General features: G+C 35.7%; 2 protein-coding genes across 4 annotated transcripts in view; one reads left to right on the forward strand and one right to left on the reverse strand.

Annotated features, from left to right (window-relative positions):
- LOC120769639 overlaps nucleotides 1-8,138 on the reverse strand; it is a 56,539-nt gene extending 48,401 nt beyond the window's left edge. For both annotated transcript variants that reach the window (XR_005704868.1, XM_040096744.1), the window contains exon 1: nucleotides 7,703-8,138. The gene's annotated coding sequence lies outside the window, so the exon portion shown is untranslated. The remainder of the gene's footprint in view (nucleotides 1-7,702) is intronic.
- A 5,495-nt stretch (nucleotides 8,139-13,633) lies between these two features.
- On the forward strand, nucleotides 13,634-16,786 carry LOC120769015 (mediator of RNA polymerase II transcription subunit 15). 2 transcript variants are annotated; one of them, XM_040095858.1, is made up of 9 exons: nucleotides 13,634-13,856; nucleotides 13,918-14,057; nucleotides 14,168-14,751; nucleotides 14,816-15,029; nucleotides 15,093-15,623; nucleotides 15,688-15,830; nucleotides 15,911-16,029; nucleotides 16,091-16,311; nucleotides 16,379-16,786. In XM_040095858.1, exons 1-9 carry the CDS (start codon nucleotides 13,804-13,806, stop codon nucleotides 16,600-16,602), a joined length of 2,229 nt encoding a protein of 742 aa, XP_039951792.1. In that variant the 5' UTR covers nucleotides 13,634-13,803; the 3' UTR covers nucleotides 16,603-16,786. The 2 variants fall into 2 exon arrangements, with proteins under 2 accessions (XP_039951792.1, XP_039951793.1); XM_040095859.1 differs by having other exon boundaries at nucleotides 14,177-14,751.
- Nucleotides 16,787-21,539: the final 4,753 nt, after the last annotated feature.

A 21,539-nucleotide genomic window follows, 5' to 3' on the forward strand; every position in this document is an offset into this window, starting at 1 on the left:
GGGCAAAATCAATTTATTTTATTCAAAATAGTCTCCTTCTGCTTCAATATAGCTTTTTGCACGGTTCAAAAGCATGTCGAACGAGTCTTTTAGCTCGATGGCCTCTACGTCTCCATAACGCTTTCCTTTCATGGGCAAATGCATTTTTCTGAAAAGAACGAAGTCGCCTGGTGCCATATCAGGTGAATACGGGGAGTGGTTAATGTTTAAAATGTGATTTTTTATCAAATAATCGGTCACAAGCGTCGATCGATGAGACGGATTCTGAGCAATTTTAGGTCGTCAGTCAATTTGTGCGAAACAAACCGTGCACACACCTATCGAAAGCCTAAATGCTCGGTCAAAATGCGATAAATCGATGTTTAGGAGATGTTCAATTCCACTTCCATGAATTTCAATGATGATTTCGGCTGATTTTTGATGAATTCACGCACAGTTTCGATGGAATTTCCGGTGATCACGGATTTTAATTGGCCCACAATGTTGATCGTCATTTATAATATGTCCTCACGACCACTTTGAAAACGTTGCTACAGGATAGGCAATCATCGCCATAAACTTGTTTCATCAATTGAAACGTTTCGGTAAAAGTTTTACCAATTTTAAAAAAAAATTTAATGTTGGCTCTTTGTTCGAAGTTCATTTTCGCACCGATAACACAAACATACTGACACTTAAATAACTTCACTTTCAATCGATGAAATGTCATGAAATTTTCACAATCGATAAAGATAGCAGATTCTAACGCAGCAGTCGACATATAGATGGCGCCACCAGGGGCGCCAGATTAAAAAGTCTAGTTTACTTTCGAACGCACCTTATAAGTAACTTAGAATTGAACATTACAACTGAAAGTCACGAAGAGCAATCAAAATTAAAATGTAAAAGAAGTAAATTTAGCCAACGACTTTATATTTTAAAGTATATTGTAATATTAATAATTAAGTTTTACTGCATTAAAAAAAAGGGAATTTCTAGGGAGAAAGCAAGTTTTCAGTGCTGCAAGCAGGGGCGGACCAATTCTGAACGACCTATGGATAAAATGAACCGCTGATAAGGTTGATAAGATCCATATCTTCTTATGCGAAAATTCTTACCGATCAAAATCCATTAAATATTTCTACTTACATATATTGTTAAAGATTTTTAAGCAAATTTCTTTACTCAAATAAATGTGTGCCCAAATCTTTCGTTTTCATTTTGCATTTCTGTTGACTCAGCTGATCTAAATGCGCATAATTTTAATGTGAAGTACAATTCTATCTGCTGTTGCGTCTCTAAATGCAAATTAACCTTTGTGCCTGCCTCGGAAAAAACTGACACTTTGAGATATATTTTCTATTTAGGGGCGACCATTACCGGAAGCAAATTTAAATTTTCCAACCTTTGAGCCGATGGCGATCTCTAGATAATTCTCTCATAAAGTTAAGGGGGCAACACAAGCACCGATTAACCAAGGTTTTAATCTAGTGAGAATAATCGAAATGTTTTAGGGAGATATTTGTAAAACATATGCAGTGCATGTACTACATATGTACGTACATATACATATGTATACGGTTCGAAAGAAATCTGTGTTTTACTTAATTCTGGTAATTAATTTTTGTCCTCAGGCAAAGACACTGCATGGCAAAGGTCATGGTGATTCTAAGAAAACCGAAAACTGCGCACGCATTACTTTCGCTAAATAATTTCAGATTTTTCGTTGTAAATGCTACTGAAATCGCCCATTATCCACGAACAAATCCATAAATAACAACATGTAAGTCTCATTATGAGAACAACATAAATGTGTGTATGTATGTGTGTGTGAGCAATGGCAACACGCAAGCCAAAGCGCCGTGTACTCATAATAGCAAACGTTTAATGAAGAAAAATCAACCTCGACCAAAGAACAGCTGTAGACATTGGTAATTGACGTGAGTAAGTCAGTAAGCAAGTAGGACAACGTAGCGCTGCTATTTTGATGCCGCATGGCGAGGGCGAACACACTGTGCCACGGTGCACTTAAGCGGCACAACAGCTTGTTTTGTTTGAGAAAACAAGTGGTTGCCGTGGTGCTGCTGGGGTGGGCGTGTGCAAGCTCACGGTGGGGCTGACAACACTGTAATGGAATTTCCGTCTGACAAACGGAAATGGGATGGGTCGGGGTAAACGATGGACAGCGCGATGGCATGCTCGTGACAGCGCCACCAAATGCAGCAAGGCGGCTGGGAGGTGGCGCGTTTAATGGACAAGCGCCAGCAAAAGGACACGAAAACGTAGAAACAACCAAAACGGAATAGGTGAGAGCGAAAAAAAATAACAACGTTGAAAGCAAAAGCGAAACACGCATGTCCGAAGACGATGTAAACGACAAAAGTATCGGTAAATAAGTGTGCGCATATATAACAAGAATAAAAGTGAAAAGATATTGAGTAGAAAAAATGAATAATGGAAAAATTGCGCACGAGGAGCCAACAGCACGAGTAGAGGCACTTAAGTATGTGCATATTTACATACATATGTACATACACGGACATATGTAAATACATAACTACGTATATATTATATACATATGTATGTATGTACATATGTAGTCGCAGTTCTCTTCAAGTGCATACACAATTTTCGTGGACAAGGGGGCATAAACCAGCGGAAATGAATTTAAATTAAATGATCGTTGTATAACCGATTCTCACAGCTTATCACAACAACATCAACAACAACAAAAAGCAGAAGCAATTTAAAAGACAATTACGATATACGCCAGCGCTGATAACGCGCATTAGCTGGAATTTAAATAGCGTATAAGAAAGCAACAACAAAATCACACACCCGTAAAATCGTAACTAAAGCAAAACCAAATCGAAACTCCGACGCCGCCAAAGCAAAAATACAAACCTCTGAACAGTAAAAGCAAAGCCAAAGCGTGAGCATTTGACTTGACGTCTGACAGAGCGTTTGATGCAATCGCATGTGTCTGCTGGTATGTACACACATATGTATGTAGGTGAAGGGTAGAGGTTAGGGCAACGCGGTGCGGTGCACAATGTCACAAAAACTGCAGCCGATAAAAACCAATGGACACACGAACACACAACAACAATTTGCAGCGCGTAGCGAATACTAAAACGATTGCCGGCGTTCGGTTGACAGCGCGTTCGTGGGGGGAGCGTTGTGTAAAGCGGGCTCTGCAGCGACCGACCAACCGCGCCACGTAACGGCGAAAGAGGCACACAATTTACATGCGAAGCAGTACGAAAAAATCAGAGAATTTAAATGAAAATTGTGAAATGAAGGCGACAGCGGCGTTTACGCGACAATGACAAGCTCCAACTACACACGTTCGAGGCAGCAAAAACAAAGTTAAAGCACAAAATACAACAAAAATAAACAACGCAAAGCACGCGCATCACCACATTACGCCGAAACAACGAGCAAATCAGTCAAAGTACAAAATTGACGAACAGCGACAAAAACAATAATAATAATAGTAATAATAACAGCATTAATAGCAGCAACAATGCACGCCACAATCAACGGTAGAAACAGCAATAATGGCAGTAGAGACAGCAAACAGCAAACAGAAAAGAAAAAAATTAACAACAACAACAACAACAAAAAAAGACAAAAGGATGCGTTTAAGTAACATGGAAATGTTATAACACGAGCCAACGGAGGGGAAAATGTGGAGCACGTAGCAGTGTGGCGGCGCCGCAGTAGCCACGAACGCGGTGCGCCGCGTCGCATATCGAACGGTGTTTGCGGCGTGCAGCGAGTAGGCAATCAAACACCCAGTGCGCATTGCACCACTTCAGCACGTCAGCGCTTGAAACTCCGTTGTGGCGTGCACAGTGGAAACCAAAGCATAAATTAGAAAACAAAACAAATTAAGGTATACCACATACTCAAAGGCACATACATATCTTCATGTATGTATGTACATAAATGCTAAACTGTATACTTGCTAACTGCTTACGCACGCGCTTTTCTGCGACATGACAAACAGTTTTTTAATCAAATAGTGGTGGAATGGTGTCATTCTTTTAACATATCAATCAAACTTCTTTCAACATAATTAACGCTAATTAATTAAGGTAAGTTTTTCACACAAAGGTAAACAGAACTTTGTCTTCTGTGTGTTAAATATATGTATGTATGTATACTAGGATGTTTTTTTTTAACTAAAAATTTTTTTCAATCCCGGCATGAAATTTCCTCGCAAATACCCTAAAAAAAATTCCCCGAAAATTTGTGCCGTTAATATTAACATTAAGGACTGGACCAAGGCATGTGAAAATTTTCCATTGAAAAAAACGACAATCGTGATTTTTTATCTTTAAATTTCTATAGCTCAGAGCCATTTTAAGGTATCGCTTTGACTTTAGACACATATTCCTCAGAATTGAACACCCTACAAAAGTGCCCATTGCAACAAAGTAGAAACTCACACCGGCGAGGTAGTACGGGGCTCTAAACCTGATTTTTCCATGAATTTCGCATTTTTTTTGTATATATCTCGTAAATAACAAGGGCTATAGAAAAAATGTAAATGACAAACTTGTAGGAAATTTTATTAGCCGAGGTCCGAGGTCAAAATCGCTATCATTAATACTTCTCGAGATATTCGGCTTTTTAAGTAAGGCTGTATGGAATTTTCATAGATTTTTTATACACACCAACACCCTAATGTTATTTATATGTATATATTATATTTTGGATATATCTACGTTCTAAATGAACTGAAAATTTTTTGATTAGATCTATTGTTGCCTTAGAGTAAGTAAGTGTAAGCTTAAGTAGAAAATTACACCCGACCGTTTTCAAGTTATGGGCCTCAAAGTGACGCTACCTATGATATTTTTGTTTACAGGTACAAGGCAATAATTTGTGTTTGTTTTTGTTGTTTCCCGATGGATGAACGAGCTTCCGCATGATGAGCGCCGCAACGCTTTTGCACCGAAACAATGTTCCGGAACTAGCCGCTCATTTACTAAATTCGCTTTTACAAACTCAAAAAGTGTCTCGCTGGAAAAATATTTCACTCAAATAGACAATATAAAATACAATACAAAATAAGAAAGTCCAGTTGGAAGCAAACACTTATTTTGAAGACCTCGAAGCCTCACTCTATCGAACCGGTATCAAAATGTTGAAGAATTTCTTGTAACGACAAAGAAAGAAACCTTATTGGATATTTTGTCGAAGATTATATATTTCTATTTAAAAAACTACCTTCATTGAACGTCAAAATACGTTTTCGTCCACGTAGTTTTGTTTTGAAGAAAGTGGGCACTACAAAATTAAAGTAATAATTAGTTTACGGACGAGTTAACTCATACAGAACGAGCTAAATTTTTAAACAAAAGCTAGTCTAGGACCTATGAAGAAGCTTTAGTAACATAATTCAAACTGAAACCCGAACAGTGACAATATTTTCAAGTTAAATTTCCTGCTAAAATTATTATGTATATTAAAATCAAGTTAATTCAAAAATAAATTATTATTTCAAAAAATTCTGAAAATGTTTGATGTATTTTTTTAATTACAATGTACACTGTACATTAACCTGCTGTGACTATATCTCACTTTCCGTTACTGAATCTTTAAAAATATTTGTAAACATTTCGCAATTTGTAGGTATACACTTACCTTTTATTACACTCTTATCACAGAAGCACTGTTTTTCCATGCCGCAGCCACACATATGTATGTATGTACATACATTAACTACTCACATATAAACGCATAAACATATTGCAGATATTTATACATACATACATATGTGTACACATGTATATATCTACACCAAAATGTACACATGCTTGAAATATGGAAAATACTTGGTTATTTCCGAGGTCTGAAGCCTGCGATACTGTTGACTTTGCGCCGAAACATAATGCTTTAGAAAAATAAACATAAGTATGTACATATGTATATATTTATGTATCTAAAACCACTGCCTTTGGAACACCCAGAAGTACATAAATGCCTGAGATGCTATAAAATGCATACATACTTGTAAGTATGTATATACTGGTCAGCGGGCGAGCTGCGTCCATTTAGACATATCAGCCTTTAGGTCTGTATATACATACATATATACATATGTACATACATACATATGCATACGTATTTACATATATGAGAACTATTTCCTCCGTTTTTAAGATATCGGTCCACTATAGCATATATGTACATAGCTGTCATACAAACTGGCCAATCAAAATCATGATAAAGATCCTTTTATACCCTTTTATGGATATGCTGTAAGAAATGCACCTGTGATTGGTTCGATGGAATCGTAGTTATCTTTTTTCTTGCTTTTTAACAATATTCGCCGCCCGCAACAACAAAACTTTGATGATTCAAGTGATTGGAAGCAGCTTGAGCTCTATATTTATTTAATCACATTAAGCTAATTGCTATAGTTTATGGGTGAACTTCGTTGTAAACATCGAAATATTAATATTAATAGTTTAAATGTGATGTACATATGTATTTTTTTAATTACACACACATAATTATGTACATATTTATTTCTATTTATATATTATACAATATTTTTATTATTTAACTATATGTACTTATATCCTAGCTTATATAGTGTAATATGTATGTATGTATATACATATGTACTGGGACTATCTGTAGTTAAAACTTGTAAGAAAAGCTCTTTAACAGATTAAATAAAGTCTAGCAAGGTGGAAATACACACACACGTGTAGAAATTACACAAACACATAACTAATAACAACAACTGTGTCATTAGCGGTTATGTACTCGTTTATCGCTTTGTTTACATGCCATTAAATTAAAGCGTGTCACTTCCTTTTGTTTCGAAGAGGTGTAAAATGTCTTTGAAATAGTTATTTTACCGATTGAAAACAGTTACGTTTGCTTCAGTTCTGGTTCACACCTACATACATATGTACATACATACATACATACATATGTATGTATTTGGTAAGAACATTATTAAAGATAAAATATGAAGGTCAATGTTAGCAAATACTTGGGCCATAATAATATTTTAATTTTCTTTCTCTAACCTTTTTGTCATTAAACAAAATATTGTTTGAGCACGCACTTTACGCGCATATTAATCACTTCGATATTCATTGTATTTTGCCACACTGTTTGTTAGCGGCGACGTTGCGATAGTGAAGCTGATAGCATGCCAGCGCTCAGCACATAAATACTTAGGTGGCAACGGTGAAAAGAGCAAAGCGTGCACGGAAACAAAAAATAAAAGCGAAATCAGCAAAACGAAAAACACACAACAACAAATGAAAGAAAGATAGTTTGGTAACGGCGGCGACAATAAATTACCACAAGCCACGGCAGCACCGAAACCTCTCATTTACATACTTACATACATATGTATGTATGTAGATAAATGTATATACTTATGGTAAATACATATATAATTGTATGTAAAGCACGGCAAAGGCAAAGCAGGGCAGCGCCAAAGTGCCGACGCTGCTGGCGGTCGATAGATACGAATATTGTCAATTTACACATGAATAAATATGTATGTACGTATGTAAATGTGTATTGCTGCCGCCACCACTGCCGCTGGCGCTGCTGTTGTTATTATTGGTCGGCAGCCAGCGCTATACGCCTGTGGGGCTGCCTAATCAAGCGAACAGCACTGCTCAATGCTGAACAGCCGTTGTAGTTGGGGGAAATTGTTGCCCAATTTATATTTGCTACTTACCTATTTGGTTGCGGTTTCACCCCAAGACGCCCGTCCACCACCCCGCGTGTTCGACCAAATGCTGCTTGTTCCCCAGTGTTGTTATTGTTGTTGCTGTGACTATCACCGCTAAACAAAGTGTTTCTTGTACTCCTGCTATTGTTGTTGTTGTAGGCACACCGTTATATTGTTGTTGTCGTGTTTTGGTTTTTTTCTTACTTAAATGGAATTGCGTTGATGGCAATTGAAAATATTAAATATTCTTATGTTGTTAAAGCTATTGTTGGTTGATTGCTATACGTTTGTGGTTGTTGCTATTGTTGGTGTTATTTCATTTTGAAACTTCAGTTGAATTTTTAACATTGCACTTTGAGCGACAGCTCTTTTTTACACTGGCCGCCAACACGGCACACCTTCCCTCCCAACTGAAAATCAGTTGAACAACAGCGCATCTACGGCGACGATTGTTGTTGTTGTTGCGACACAGCCACTTGGTGTTTTCATTTTATGCGCGCGGTATTGCGTTTATATTTATGTTTCAATTCTACTTTAATATTGTTTTTCGCAAACTTTGCACTTTGCTTTTTTGCCTCTTTTACCTTTTCGCCTGCTCAATTCGATTTGTATCATTTTCCATTTCCACACACATACCGAACGCACAAACAACAAAAAACAGCCGAGCGGGCAAGCACAATTACACGCATTTATATTTCAGTTGTTTTTTTTTTTATTTTTTATTTTTTAACTTTAGTTTTTCTAATATCTACACGCGTTGTCACGGATTTTTCTGCTTTTCTGCCATCACCTCAAGGTGAGCGCTTATTTGTTTGGATATGTTATGTAGATGTGTGTGTGTGTATTTCGCAAGCGGCCGAAACTTAAATTGCAAATATTTCACTTCTTTTCAGTTTGGAGTTCTAACTGCGACACATCTCTCACATCAGAATTTCCAAACGTCAGCAAATTATACGGTACAATACCAGCGCAAGTAAAATAATAAGCAAACCAATCGAAATAAACGAATGAACAACGAGCGAACGAACGTTTTTGCTGCTGATGCGCCACGGCAAACGAACGAGGAGCGAATGTCGTGACAATTGTGCTGCTATCATCCAACAAGCTGGCAGCGGCAGCGGCTACGACAACGAAAATTGCAATAGCCGTTGTCGCGTCGTGGAGCGCTCGTTAACACAGGTAGCAGTAGTAACAACAACATACACGTTAAACGTTAGCGCACAGTTAAGCATTTAGTGAGTGTTGAGCGGCGAAAAACGTTCGGCAAACATATCAATCAACACCTAAAAACTATACTTTACTAAATGTGTGTAAAGAAAATGCTTAAAATTAAATGAAAGAGTGAATTGTGCTCTATGCAATCAACTCACACACAAATACATCCGGTATACCGTTAAGTTAAAAGGGAAATAGTAAAAATGGCGCTCAAAGAGTGTCATGGCATGTTGTTAGTGCTGTCATTTCTCTCTGACATCGTCATAGGGTTGCCAATCTGGAAAATGGCAGTAAAATAAACTGTTTTAACCTTGTTGCGGTAGTTGCATCTAGTATCGTAAAGAAGCAAAATAAAGAATGCCATTTAAACAACGAAGTGAAAAAGAAGAAAACTGGGATTATTTTAATATATTTATTTAAAAATGCTTTAAGGGTTGAGTAGGGTTATTTCATTTAAAATAAGACCAATTTTTTATATTTTTTTTTATTAAACTGCTAAAATCTATTTTTAAAAAGCGAAACTTCATTATACATAGAATGATTTTGAAGATTGTTTCTTAAATTTTAATGGAAAAATATTTAAAAAATGCGGCAATGACAGCAATTTGTCTGGAGTACTTCGGAAAAATATTGATTTGCGGTATCCCTTATAAACCAATGCTGGATGTTCTGAAAACAAAGAATTAAAAATTATATAGTTAGATAATCGCTTTTTCCTGGTAATGCCGAAAACATGTTTAGAATTATTAGTGTTAAAGCTTTGAAATGAAAAATACGATTACTGGCGAAAATATCAGTTAATTTGTTATTGCAAAATGAAACATATTAAAAATTTGAAAATACTCTCCTTGACGTTAACTCTTAAATTGTGTATAAAAATGGTGTTTACAATTTCAAAACAATCGGTGCAGTAGTTTTGAAGTTATGGAGTAGACTGACTTTGAAAATGTGAGTGTGTAGAAAACGCTTTAAATTTTTGAAATCTGAAGTAAAACATTATAAGCCGGGTATTAAAATACTCATAACTTCGTCGATTTTGATTCAATCGCCTTGAAAAGTTCAAAAAAAAACTAAAAACCCACTACTCTCTCAAAATATCAATAACAAGTAAGGAAGAGCTAAGTTCGGGTGTATTCGACCATTTTATACTCTCGCAATCTGGCAAGGAAACAACTTCAGATGTTGACATAACTTTAAAAAACAAAATATTGCGTAAGAACTCAATATTAATTTAGCGACGCAACCGTCAATAGATTTGGTATCTTATTCAGGTGTATTATAGGTCATGGAAACACCTAGTTTCATTACTATATTTTTCTTCGTATTCGAAATACATATGTACATATGTATATTAAAGTCAACGAAATGTACTGAAATTTGAAATAAGTGTTATAATTTCAACCCAAAGGGACTATATTACACCAGGAAAAGGTTAAGTAGAGAATCGAAAATCATTAGCCATAATAGGGGGTTCAGGACGAAGTATAGGCCGATTTCAGTTTTATTACACACATTATATTTAACGAAATTGTTTATTTAATTTCATTAAAATATCACATATTTCAACTAATGCAAAGACTTTAAAGTTTTATTGAGTCTAGGGGAAAGGGGAAGGTCGTTAACTGTTTGAGAACATTTTTCTACGTAATTTTAGGAAGATAATTCACGCGTTGACCGATACATTCGCTATGAAATCTACTAAAATAACGAAAATAATTATACCGACTGACAAAAAACTGTCAAAAGACTAAATCTTCACATATTTCAATACAAATATTCTTGTTATCGCCTTCAAAATAGGCTCCTGAGCCAAGCATGCCAACTTTTAATCCAACATTTCATACCACCTATTATAAGTAACGGCTGTGATGATCTTCTGTGTCTTTAGCGAATTTGGAATTTGGAAGCACTGTTTCTTTAACTTTTACGATGTTATCGTCCACCTCTATTGGATGGACGACTCACACTAGGCAAGTTGTCGATGAATTTACGACCTTCACTGAATGATTTCGTGACAAAGTAGAATGCCCAAAACACTTCTGCAATATTTCAACGATTCCGTAGCCGTGATTCCACTGGAAACACCCGAATTTTAAGCAAGCTCTTTAATAATTCTTTTTTCATGATAAAAATCGCCAAACAAATCAGTTCTCTCACTTCATCTTGATCATTATATATAGATATATACTTACATATATGTATATAATTCCATATTTATCTCCATTAGTTCTAGGTGATGCAAACAATCGTTAGGTAAACAAATCTATTATACTCTGTAGCAACATTTTGCGAGAGCATAAAAAGTGATTACGATTTATAAAAAAATATCAAAAATCACAAAAAAAAATATTGAAGATAAAGCAACCACTAATTTATTTTATGGAAACGTAATTTATCACCAAAAAAGCAAAGTGCTTTCTTGAAATATCGGGATACTAATTTAAACAATACAATGCAATACCACAGAACTGAATTCCCTTCATCTTCAGGTAACGGCCCCTAATTATGTTAGGTAAAGATTACAGATGCCTGACATTATTAGGTATTTATCAAGTCAAGTTTATGGCGTGTTAATAATTATATATAACCTTGGTTATGACATTTTGTAGTCTTAAAATCTTCAGATAGTTAAATTTGTGTTTCTAGTCTATTCAGATGTACATTTTACATACACATTTGTATGTATACATATGTATATGTATGAGAGTATTGAGTTTATAATTTTGAAGTAATTTTTTGTGAACCTTAACATTACTATATTTCAATTACAATAAAATTTAGGATAACGTCGCCCCATTATTATTTTTTTTTATAATGTTAAGTTTCTTTCTTCCTCATATTTCCTAAAGGTCTTCTAAGAAAACATGTCTCCGGTTCTAATTATTTGAAAAAAATTCTTTTTCGGTATTGATAAAACAAGGAATAATCGCAAGAAATTTTAATTTTTCAACGTTGTGTTGACTTAAAAGAAACTTGAAAAACATACCAAATTTCTGTCTAAATTTTAATTTCATTAAATTTGAAAGCATTTCTGCAAGAAAAAGGGCGTTAAACTTTGAAAGAGCCAAATTAATCTCTTTCAAAGTTTAACGTCGTTTCAGGTTTCGCATTGTGAATGATCGATATAAGAAGAGCAAGAGAGAATAAACAAAGAAAATAAAATTTGTGTGTTATATGTATGTATGTATGTATGTGTGTAGTAACATAAATATTTTCATTGCAATTTAAGGAATGTTGTTGATGATTGCTAAGTTTTATACATCATTTCAAAATAAACTATACTTATAATGATTTTAACTCAATTAGGATGAATTTAACGATTACTTTGAATTTCCTTCAAGAAACAATTGTTGATTTCATGTTTCTTCGCAAAACCTGCGTTGCCATATTCATACTTTATTGAAAAAATTTATCAAAAATTAGTACTAAATTTCTTTAGAGCTGCATACTAGCACACGAAAATTTACCGCAATAAACGCGACCGCAATAAATTTTCTTGACCATTTCTTGAACGTTTTTTATTTTTATATGAAGTTTTTACATTTCTTGAGAGCGGGAACCTACCCTTAAATCCCAATATTAGTACAAAAGAAATTGAATGCAAAATGAAATACTTAATTAATAATACTAACATCAATTTAAACAAGAACTTATGCGCGACAAGCTATTTTCAGAGAAATTACAATTAATTTCGTTTTCTGCAGCTAACTTTACTTCATGAAATAAAATTAGGTGTATACTATTATATAATAAATAATATTTTCGTAGATTAATAGAATTTATACTTACAGAACAGATACTATACTGGTATTCTCTTGCTCTTGCAAAACCCTTGCACGGTGCAAGAGGTGCATATATATCCTCTTGGTGCACTGGCGCAACCACAAACACCCGCAGAAAATTATTTTCAATGGCTGTAAAATATGTCAGACCAAAACCCATAGGGGTATTCTCTTGCTCTTGCAAAACCCGGTGCACGGTGCAAGAATTGCAGATTTACAACGGCACAACAACAAACACACGCAGAAAAATATTTGCAAGGGCTGCAAAATATGTCAGACCAAAACCTCTGTATATTTGCGTGCAATGTCACGAAAAAATATAATTGCAACCCTGTTATAGTTGCCATTTTACATAAAGACATATAACGTGGTTAAATTGTTGAGGAAGATAAGTTTTAAATGGATTTTATTATTTCTATTTAAATTTTAAAGATTTGTTACAGTTTTTTTTCTTAAAAATGTATGCAGAAGGTGCGCCAATTCACAATAGCCATGCTTGATAGTCATTCACAACAAATTGGCCGAATTAGCCATTCATATATCACTAGATTCTGCAATGGGTGCTCTCGTGCTCTTGTATATTTCGGTATAGTATTTTTGCAATCTGCAATCTTGCAAGAGCAAGAGAATACCCCTTATGTTTTAAGAAGGAAAATTGATCCTCTATCAATAGCCTAATAGAAATGCAAGTTTTTTTAATTCTTCCAGTCTGGCATCACTAAGTAACTAAATACATTTCTGAGTATGTTGACAGCCGCCATCTTTGTTTGTTTACATATAAACATTTTGGATTTGGTTTAAGCAGTTCATTCGTAAACAAGCGGCTGTTCGTATAAACAAAATATTTTTTCACAGGTTAATCTTGTAATATAAAGAATTAAAATAATTTTTCGTGATTTTGTTTACTATTTATATTATATTTTCTGTAAAATATAAATAAAGCACCCGTATTAGTGAATTACTAATAAAAACAAACCATCGATAAAACAGCTGTGTTCCATTATTACTTTGTTCCCTTGAAAAATACAGATTCGCTGTCACTGCGTTTTTTCTTCATCGATTGTGAAAGTTTATAGAAGAATTCTGCTTTATTAAATTAAATATATTGCAATGGCAGAAGAATGGCCCTCGCAAAAATTTCGCCAGAGCATGATTGCAAAAATGTAAGTTATTTCTCGTGAAAATTTTGTATAATAAATTTTTCTACTGTGATATTCGTTTTAGAAACCAAGCACTACAAACCACGGATCCTACTAAAAATGCTGGTGTTATGGAAAATCATATTTTCAAGAAGTCACGCAGCAAGGAGGAATACATGGGTTTGGTGGCGAAACTTTTTATGCATTTTCAAGATTTGGCACAAAGTGAGTATTTGCATTGAATTATCTTACACATATACACACATGAATGTACACGTACACATGACGGAGTGTATTGTGATTTTTGCCTAATTTATTCATTTCTAAAATTATTGGCTACGCAGGAAAGCCTACACAACCGCCGCCGCAACAAAATGCCGAAATGAACCAGCAAGGTATGATGCCAGACCCCTTAAACGCGCTCCAAACACTTGCTAGCCAAGGTAATCGTAATGCCCAAATGGCTGGCGGTCCCAATCCCAATCAAATGGGCCCTGGAGGTCCTGCTGCTGCGACAAATTTATTACAAACACTAAGTCAGCAGCGACCGGGACAACAGATGCAACAAATGCAGGGTATACGTGGGCAAATGCCCATGGGTGCTGGTCCCAATCAACAGATGATGCAACAAATGAGTGGAAATATGGGTGGTGGTGGTATGCAAATGAATGTTATTGGTGGTGGTGGTGGTATAGGTAATGCAGGTGGACAGCAGCCGCACATGGTTGGCAATGCCCAGCAAATGGGTGGTATGTCTGGCCAGATGAATCAAATGGGCGGCGGAGGCCCCGGTGGGCCAGGTGGTCCTGGTGGCGCAGCACAACAAATGCAAATGGGTCCCGGCCAAATGCAAGGTGGACCTATGAATGTGAACGCTATGAACGTACAAATGCAACAAATGGGACAACAACAGATGGCAGTAAGTATATACAATTGTAATAATATACGAAATATTTCATATTTCTGAATTCTTTTTGTTTTAGCAAATGGGTATGAATCACCAACAGCTCAACCAAATGATGAATGCACGTATGAATGCCGGGGGTCCGATGGGACCAAATGCAGGACCACAAGGCATGCAGGGCATGCCACCAAATATGCAACAGAATCAAGGTGGCCCAATGCATGCAGGCAATGTAGTGGGTGGGCCACAAGGCCAACAAGGTGGTGGCATGCCACAAAATGCTGGGCAGCAAGGTAAAATTCTCCTATTGTTAATACCAATGAAATTATTGATTTAATTCATACTTTTTCAATTAGGTGGCATGAACCAAATGATTGGTATAGCGCCAAATATGCAGCAAAAAGCAAACATGCCTATGGGTCAAGGTGGTCAAATGTTCCAAGTTAACCGTGGTGTTCCTGGTCAACAGCAACAGTTCTTACGTCAGAGCCCCTCACCAAGCACGGTCCCATCACCTGCCGGCATGACAGCGGTCCAACAACAATTGCAGCAACAGCAACAACAACAGCAGCAGCAACAACAGCAACAGCAGACAGCACAGAATCAGCAACAGCAGCAACAACAGTCGCAAATGCCTAATCCACAAATGATACCCAGCCCAGCGCTAGTGCCGACCTCAAGTCCACAAATGTCGAATCTCATGCAGAACTCACAACGGCAAATGCGTCAATCGCCCAGCGCCCCACTCAACACACCGGGTCAGGTGGCCAGCAACAGCCCTTTCAATCCACAAGAAGATCACTTGTATCGCGAGAAATACAAACAACTAACCAAGTATATTGAACCACTGAAACGCATGATGGCCAAAATCGGCACTGACGGCGCAAGTAAGTTTAATTTCGCAGCTAAAAGTCGGGACAGCTGAACTAATTGTTCTATACAAATTTTCAGATACCGAAAAATTCACTAAAATGAGCAAATTACTGGAGATTTTGAGTAATCCAAATCAGCGTGTGCCCCTAGAAACGCTGCTAAAATGCGAGAAAGCGCTGGAGAAACTGGACATAGTTAATTTCACAGGTCAACAATTTGGCGTAAGTATTCTATTATACATATTTCTTGATATTCATACATACATACATATATTAATTTTAAAATTTTTATCATACTGCAGAAATCTTCAAATCCACTGATGGAAGTTGTTAATACAACACTTCAAAGCCCACTGGCCAATCACACACTGCATCGCACTTTCCGTCCTTGCTTGGAGCTACTCTTCGGCACTGATATATGGTAAATTCCAGCAAATAAATTACATACTATTTATATTGACCAATTTTTGTTTATCGAATAGCGCACCCGCACCGGCCAAAATACAGCGCATGTCCGAAAAGCCCTCTCAGTACGAGTGTGAGATACCGCATGTTCTGCAAGGTGAAATAGCGCGCTTGGATCAGAAATTTAAGCTAACACTAGACGGCACAACGCAAAACAATCCCAAATCTATCAAAGTAATTTGCTGCCTCGATGACAAGCGATTACCATGTGTACCACCAATTACCGTTACTATACCAGGTTCGTATATTTATTTGTGAAGTACAAATCAGATTATTAAACTCGAATTTATTTGTTTTCATTACAGAGGAGTATCCGATGGCGTCGCCTAACTGCGCCCTGGCTCAACACGAGTATGCCACTACGCCATTCCTGAAAGCGGTACAGGATGCGCTAAAAGCGCGCATTGCCAAATTGCCGAAATTATACTCGTTGTCACATTTACTGGACACCTGGGAGATGTCGGTGCGTCAAGCTTGTTCACCAAACAACAAAAATATTTTGGATTTGGCTGCAGTTTTTGGAGCTTAAGCGTTCTGAAATCATAAACAACTCGCTCATTTATTGTATACCGTTATTTAGCATGCAATGTTTAACTTTTTTTATTTTTACCTTTTTCATGTCAAATCGAACCAATAATATTTTTGTATATGAAGTAGCATACAATGTCAATATATGGACGTTTAAAATACATAATAATATATACTATACCGTATATAAACAAGTTTTTATTAAATAAATATATTACATATTGGACCAGCAAAAATTATTTTTCCTTTACAAATTCATTATTTCATATCGCAAATCCAACGTACTAAAAATTCTCAAACTTACCGATCCAAACGAGGTTGGATCTCCACGACAGCCTGTTCTACGCACCGGAATTGACTCGGACTTCATCCGACCAAGGGCTGTTTTTTCGGCGATTTAACCCCGTTTGGATCGGTAAGTGCTAAGTGTTAGGTTAGATCTCCAAAAGTACAGCCCTTGGCCGGATAGAATGCGGGGCAATTTCGGTAAAGAACCGGCTGAAGTGGGAATCGCCTAAATTCAACTTACTCATTAGAAACAAAGAAATAAAGCATTAATCCGTTCCGACGACATTCAAGTTGACGTAATCCAAGTGAACCTGGTTTTTAAGCCGCCAAGGACTCTCAACTCGGCGGCATTCCGCAATATTATATAGAGAACCTTTTCCGCCACAAGAGCAAGACCAAACCCACCTTCTACTAAACGAGGTTTACAACAACCAGAGCAGTTATATCCCTACTTGGACTTTTCAACGCCAATCCACATTTCATTCCACTGTCTCTACGGAGGTCTATACTTTCATAGCTATACTTGGGCACTTACTGTAATCACTTTTTTTGTAGCTTAAAACAGTGAAAATTCACCTTTCAGATTTGGCTGGAACGTCAGTATCATGAGTTTGTGGATGCCTGTACAAAATTTATGCAATTGCAGTCTCCATTTTCATATGGTGAGTTCTAACTGGGAAGTAAGTGCCGTAAAGGTAACCAAGAAAGACGAACTTATTCGCTTTTTCAATATCACTAGCCAATTGGGTTTTCTTCGAGAGAAACAGACCAGTTGGTCTGACATAGACTTCGAATATATTTTGTTTACTACATATTGACAGTCGTGACGGCTTCACAGCAACACGGTGAACGATGGACTAACGTATTCACCATTAGAATAGGTCGCCGTGCAAAACCTCAATTTTTACTACCTTTATATCTAACGTATCTACTATAAAGCAGATCCTGAGTTCACAGACACAATCGCTGACCATGAAGTTACAGTTTCAAAACAACAAATCTTCTGGTATATTACCGAAAGCGAGTTGCTAAAAAGCACATATAAAAAGAGCGTCTACAAAATAAAGTTGGACGAAAGCAAGTCGCCGACTAAACTGATTAGTTGCCGGCTGTTATGAGTTTCTTGTCATCAAAAAAGTAGTCAGCTCTATCGTTTTGGCCCACACTAGACTGATATTTTGGCATTGCGTAACATAGTTAACGACGCTTACCGACGCTGAGATGTGTTGTTTGAATGGACTCTGAGGCTCGTTAATTTTCTTTTACTAGCATTAACTGGCAAAGTACAACCATAACTCGGTTGAGTTGACACAGCTTCAGAAGTTCAAGATGTGAACAAAACAGCTTTTAAGGCCAGGTTCCTCTAAAAAACATAATTTTTTTCAATACATTTTATTTTCAGTACAAAACATGTTGGGTAATCATATATTAAATTACTTGAAAATGTTTTTTTTATTTTTTTTTTCAAAACGGCGGTCCTGAAAATGGCTGCTGAAACTCATCCGATTCGTAGATGGATGACATCATTTCTTGGAAAAGAATTATCGGAAAGCAAAAAACAAAACGGTTTCGTGTTCTGTATCGAATTAGCTATGGCCTCAAGCACAATGAAACATTTTCAATGAAGAAATAAACAAAATGGCGGACTTTTGTATTTTTTTAACCCTTTTTTCACTTTTAATTGTTCATAACTTTTTTTAAATAATAATGAATATTTCTGGTTCCGCTTGAGGCCATAGCCAGACATGTAAGGGGTAAAATGCCGTTTGGTTCATATCGATAAGTGCCATGAGAGTGTCATCCATGCGAAAAAACGTGGTTCGGAGAAAAATCAGTTTAAATCAAAGGCACGCAGTAGCTGCCGCCACCGAAGGCGTTCAAGCGGCCGGATTTCCCGCAGCGCTCCTCACTCTTTTATACCTGCTTCTCGGTCTTGCTGATCTTCGGGCCTAATTCTATACTATTTCTACGAGTATACAGTAGCAATTTATGAAAAAACAAATTCGATTTTTTTCAAAATTGTTTGGAGGAACCTGGCCTTAATAGACTAGATCAAGGTAAGAAAAACTGTTCAACCCAATTCTTTTCATTTTAATCTGATTCTGCTAATACAAATATCAAATTACTCCGAAGGTTTTCTTAAAAAAGTTTTGCTTGAAGAAACTTTCCAAAATCTTTCATCTTTTATAGCATTCCAAAGGAGGTTTCCGCAATACTTTCTGTTCTTATTAATTTTATTTTCTTTGACAAATATGAAATTTACGAAAAATTAACAAATTCGATTTCTAAATAAAGTATAACTGCAAATATTAACCTAAAATATTGTTTCCTAAATAATCGATGTAAAATATATTTCTGTTTACAACTCAGCTTCTAAACAACTAAACAATTGTATGGCATTAAATTACAATTAATTTCAATTGAAATTGGATTTAGGTCCGAAACTTTTAAAATGATAATTTGCCAGATAATTAAATGACTGATGATTTTATAAAGACAAAATACTTGCTCAAGGATATTCAAAAACCGGAAATTAATCGTGTTAATACCGACAAAGAAGTTGACAATTCAACTGAAATTTTTTTCCGACAAAGTTGAGTTGTAATCAGCAACCCACTGGCTGCTATAAAACTTGCATAGAAGTTGTAATACGAAGGCAATTCAACTGAATCTTTCTTTGACAAAGTTGAGTTGTACTTAGCAACCTAGGGTATGTCTTCAAAACAAGTTATAAAGCGATGACAATTAAATCGTAATTATACCGACCATGAAAGTTGTTGACAATTGAAATGTTTTGACTGAGTTAAGTTGTAATCAGCAACCCAATGCCTGCAATACCACTTGCAACTGAATTTTTTTCGACAAAGTTGAGTTGTAATCGGCAACCCAGGTAGTGCCTTCGAACAAGTTATAAAGTGGTGACAATCAAATCGTGTATTCAAAAAAGTTGTGAGGCGATGACAACTCAACTGAAATTTTTTGACAGAGTCGAGTTGTAATCAGCAATACAAGTCACATAGAAATTGTAAGGCGATGAAAACTCATCTGAAATTTTTTGACATGGGATGATAACCCAATCGTAATTATACCGCCGAAGATAGTTGTAAGACGATGACAACTCAACTGAAATTTTTTGCCAAAGTTCAGTTATAATGATGGCATTTCATCTCAAGTGTGGTAGAGTTGCTATCCAAATTGAGGTTTTCTAGGTACTTTTGAGGTAATTGTAAATCTGCGCATTTATAATAGCTTTTTAGTTCGGTGTAAATTTGATTTTCGCTGTAGTTTACTTCGAGTACTCTCGATAAATAACGGATTAGTAGGGTAATCTTTTCTAAATTTTTTTTTTGCATTTTCCGTTCCTTTATACCCTTAGAATTAATGTAGAAACGCACTTTACCACTGGAAGGTTTCGAAAAAGGCCCAAAAATAATAATACCGCTCGACGTTCGGAGCGCTCGGAGTGCCTCACCTCAAACTTTATACGCGTTTTTCTCAAAACACATTTTTTTAAAATGGCAGACATGATTCCGGCCGAACTACTCAACCGATTTTTTTTTTTAAATATTCACAAAACGCCTGGCTATCGCCCCTACTTTTTTTACAATTTATTGACAATGTTACGAGTATGACAAAATTTATGTAAAAAAAAACATGGGGAAAAATTAAAAAAAAAAAACAACTTTTTTATTTATCAACATTTTTTCATGGTTCTAGTAGCGACGATAACCATTCACGTATTTTTTAAAAATAAATTGGGTTTTTGTGTTTCAGATGATCCAAATATGAAAAATCGTGTCCGCCAGGGAAAAACGCATCCCATTCACCCAGCCATTTCTCCGACAGATGTCATCAAAAATTCCGAAAAAATTTGTTTAAACACTCCACGATATATATACGTCATATGTAAAAAAAGTTCTATTGTAGAATAAAAATTTCTGTGCAAAAATGTCAAAAAACAAGACAGATTACCCTAGTGACCCCATAAATAGATATAATATTCATTGAATTCCGCAAGAGAAGTAAAACACAGGTTTATTATGATTTGATAGACACTTGGGAAAGAGTGTTTATTTTGTATTTAAGTTGAATTTTTAATGCATAAGTTTGTCTTCTTCTTCTTATTTTCTCTTTTTAATGCCTTCATCATTATTCTTATGTTTTGTTTTTTCTTATTTTGAATTTTTTTCAAATTTTTTTCAACTCATACATTTTACCAATATACTTAATTACATAATTGCGTTTATTTACATACATACAAGTAAGAAAGTTTAGTAAATAAGTTTATATACATTTACATTATTTAATAAATTAGCTGTAGTCACATATATATAGTATACCATATATGTATGTAAGTGTGTTCTCAGTTTAAGATAACTTAAATATCACAGATTTTTTTTTTACTATTTTTACATATTTGTTGTAAAGAGTTTTAAAAATTATTGGCTAGCGGTAAAAATTAACAAACAAATACAAACTTAATAACTTAAATGATATTATAATAATTACAGAATGATACTTTTTTAAAAGCCGTTAATTATTGCTAAAACGGAATTGCAGATACATATTCAATGCAGAAAATCGAAGAGCTAAGAGGATTAGTTAGTAGATTTGAGAAAGAGGGAGGGCGTGACAGCACCTACCCTGTGG

This window comes from Bactrocera tryoni, chromosome 2 (genome assembly GCF_016617805.1).
Source record: "Bactrocera tryoni isolate S06 chromosome 2, CSIRO_BtryS06_freeze2, whole genome shotgun sequence".
NCBI lineage: Eukaryota > Metazoa > Arthropoda > Insecta > Diptera > Tephritidae > Bactrocera > Bactrocera tryoni.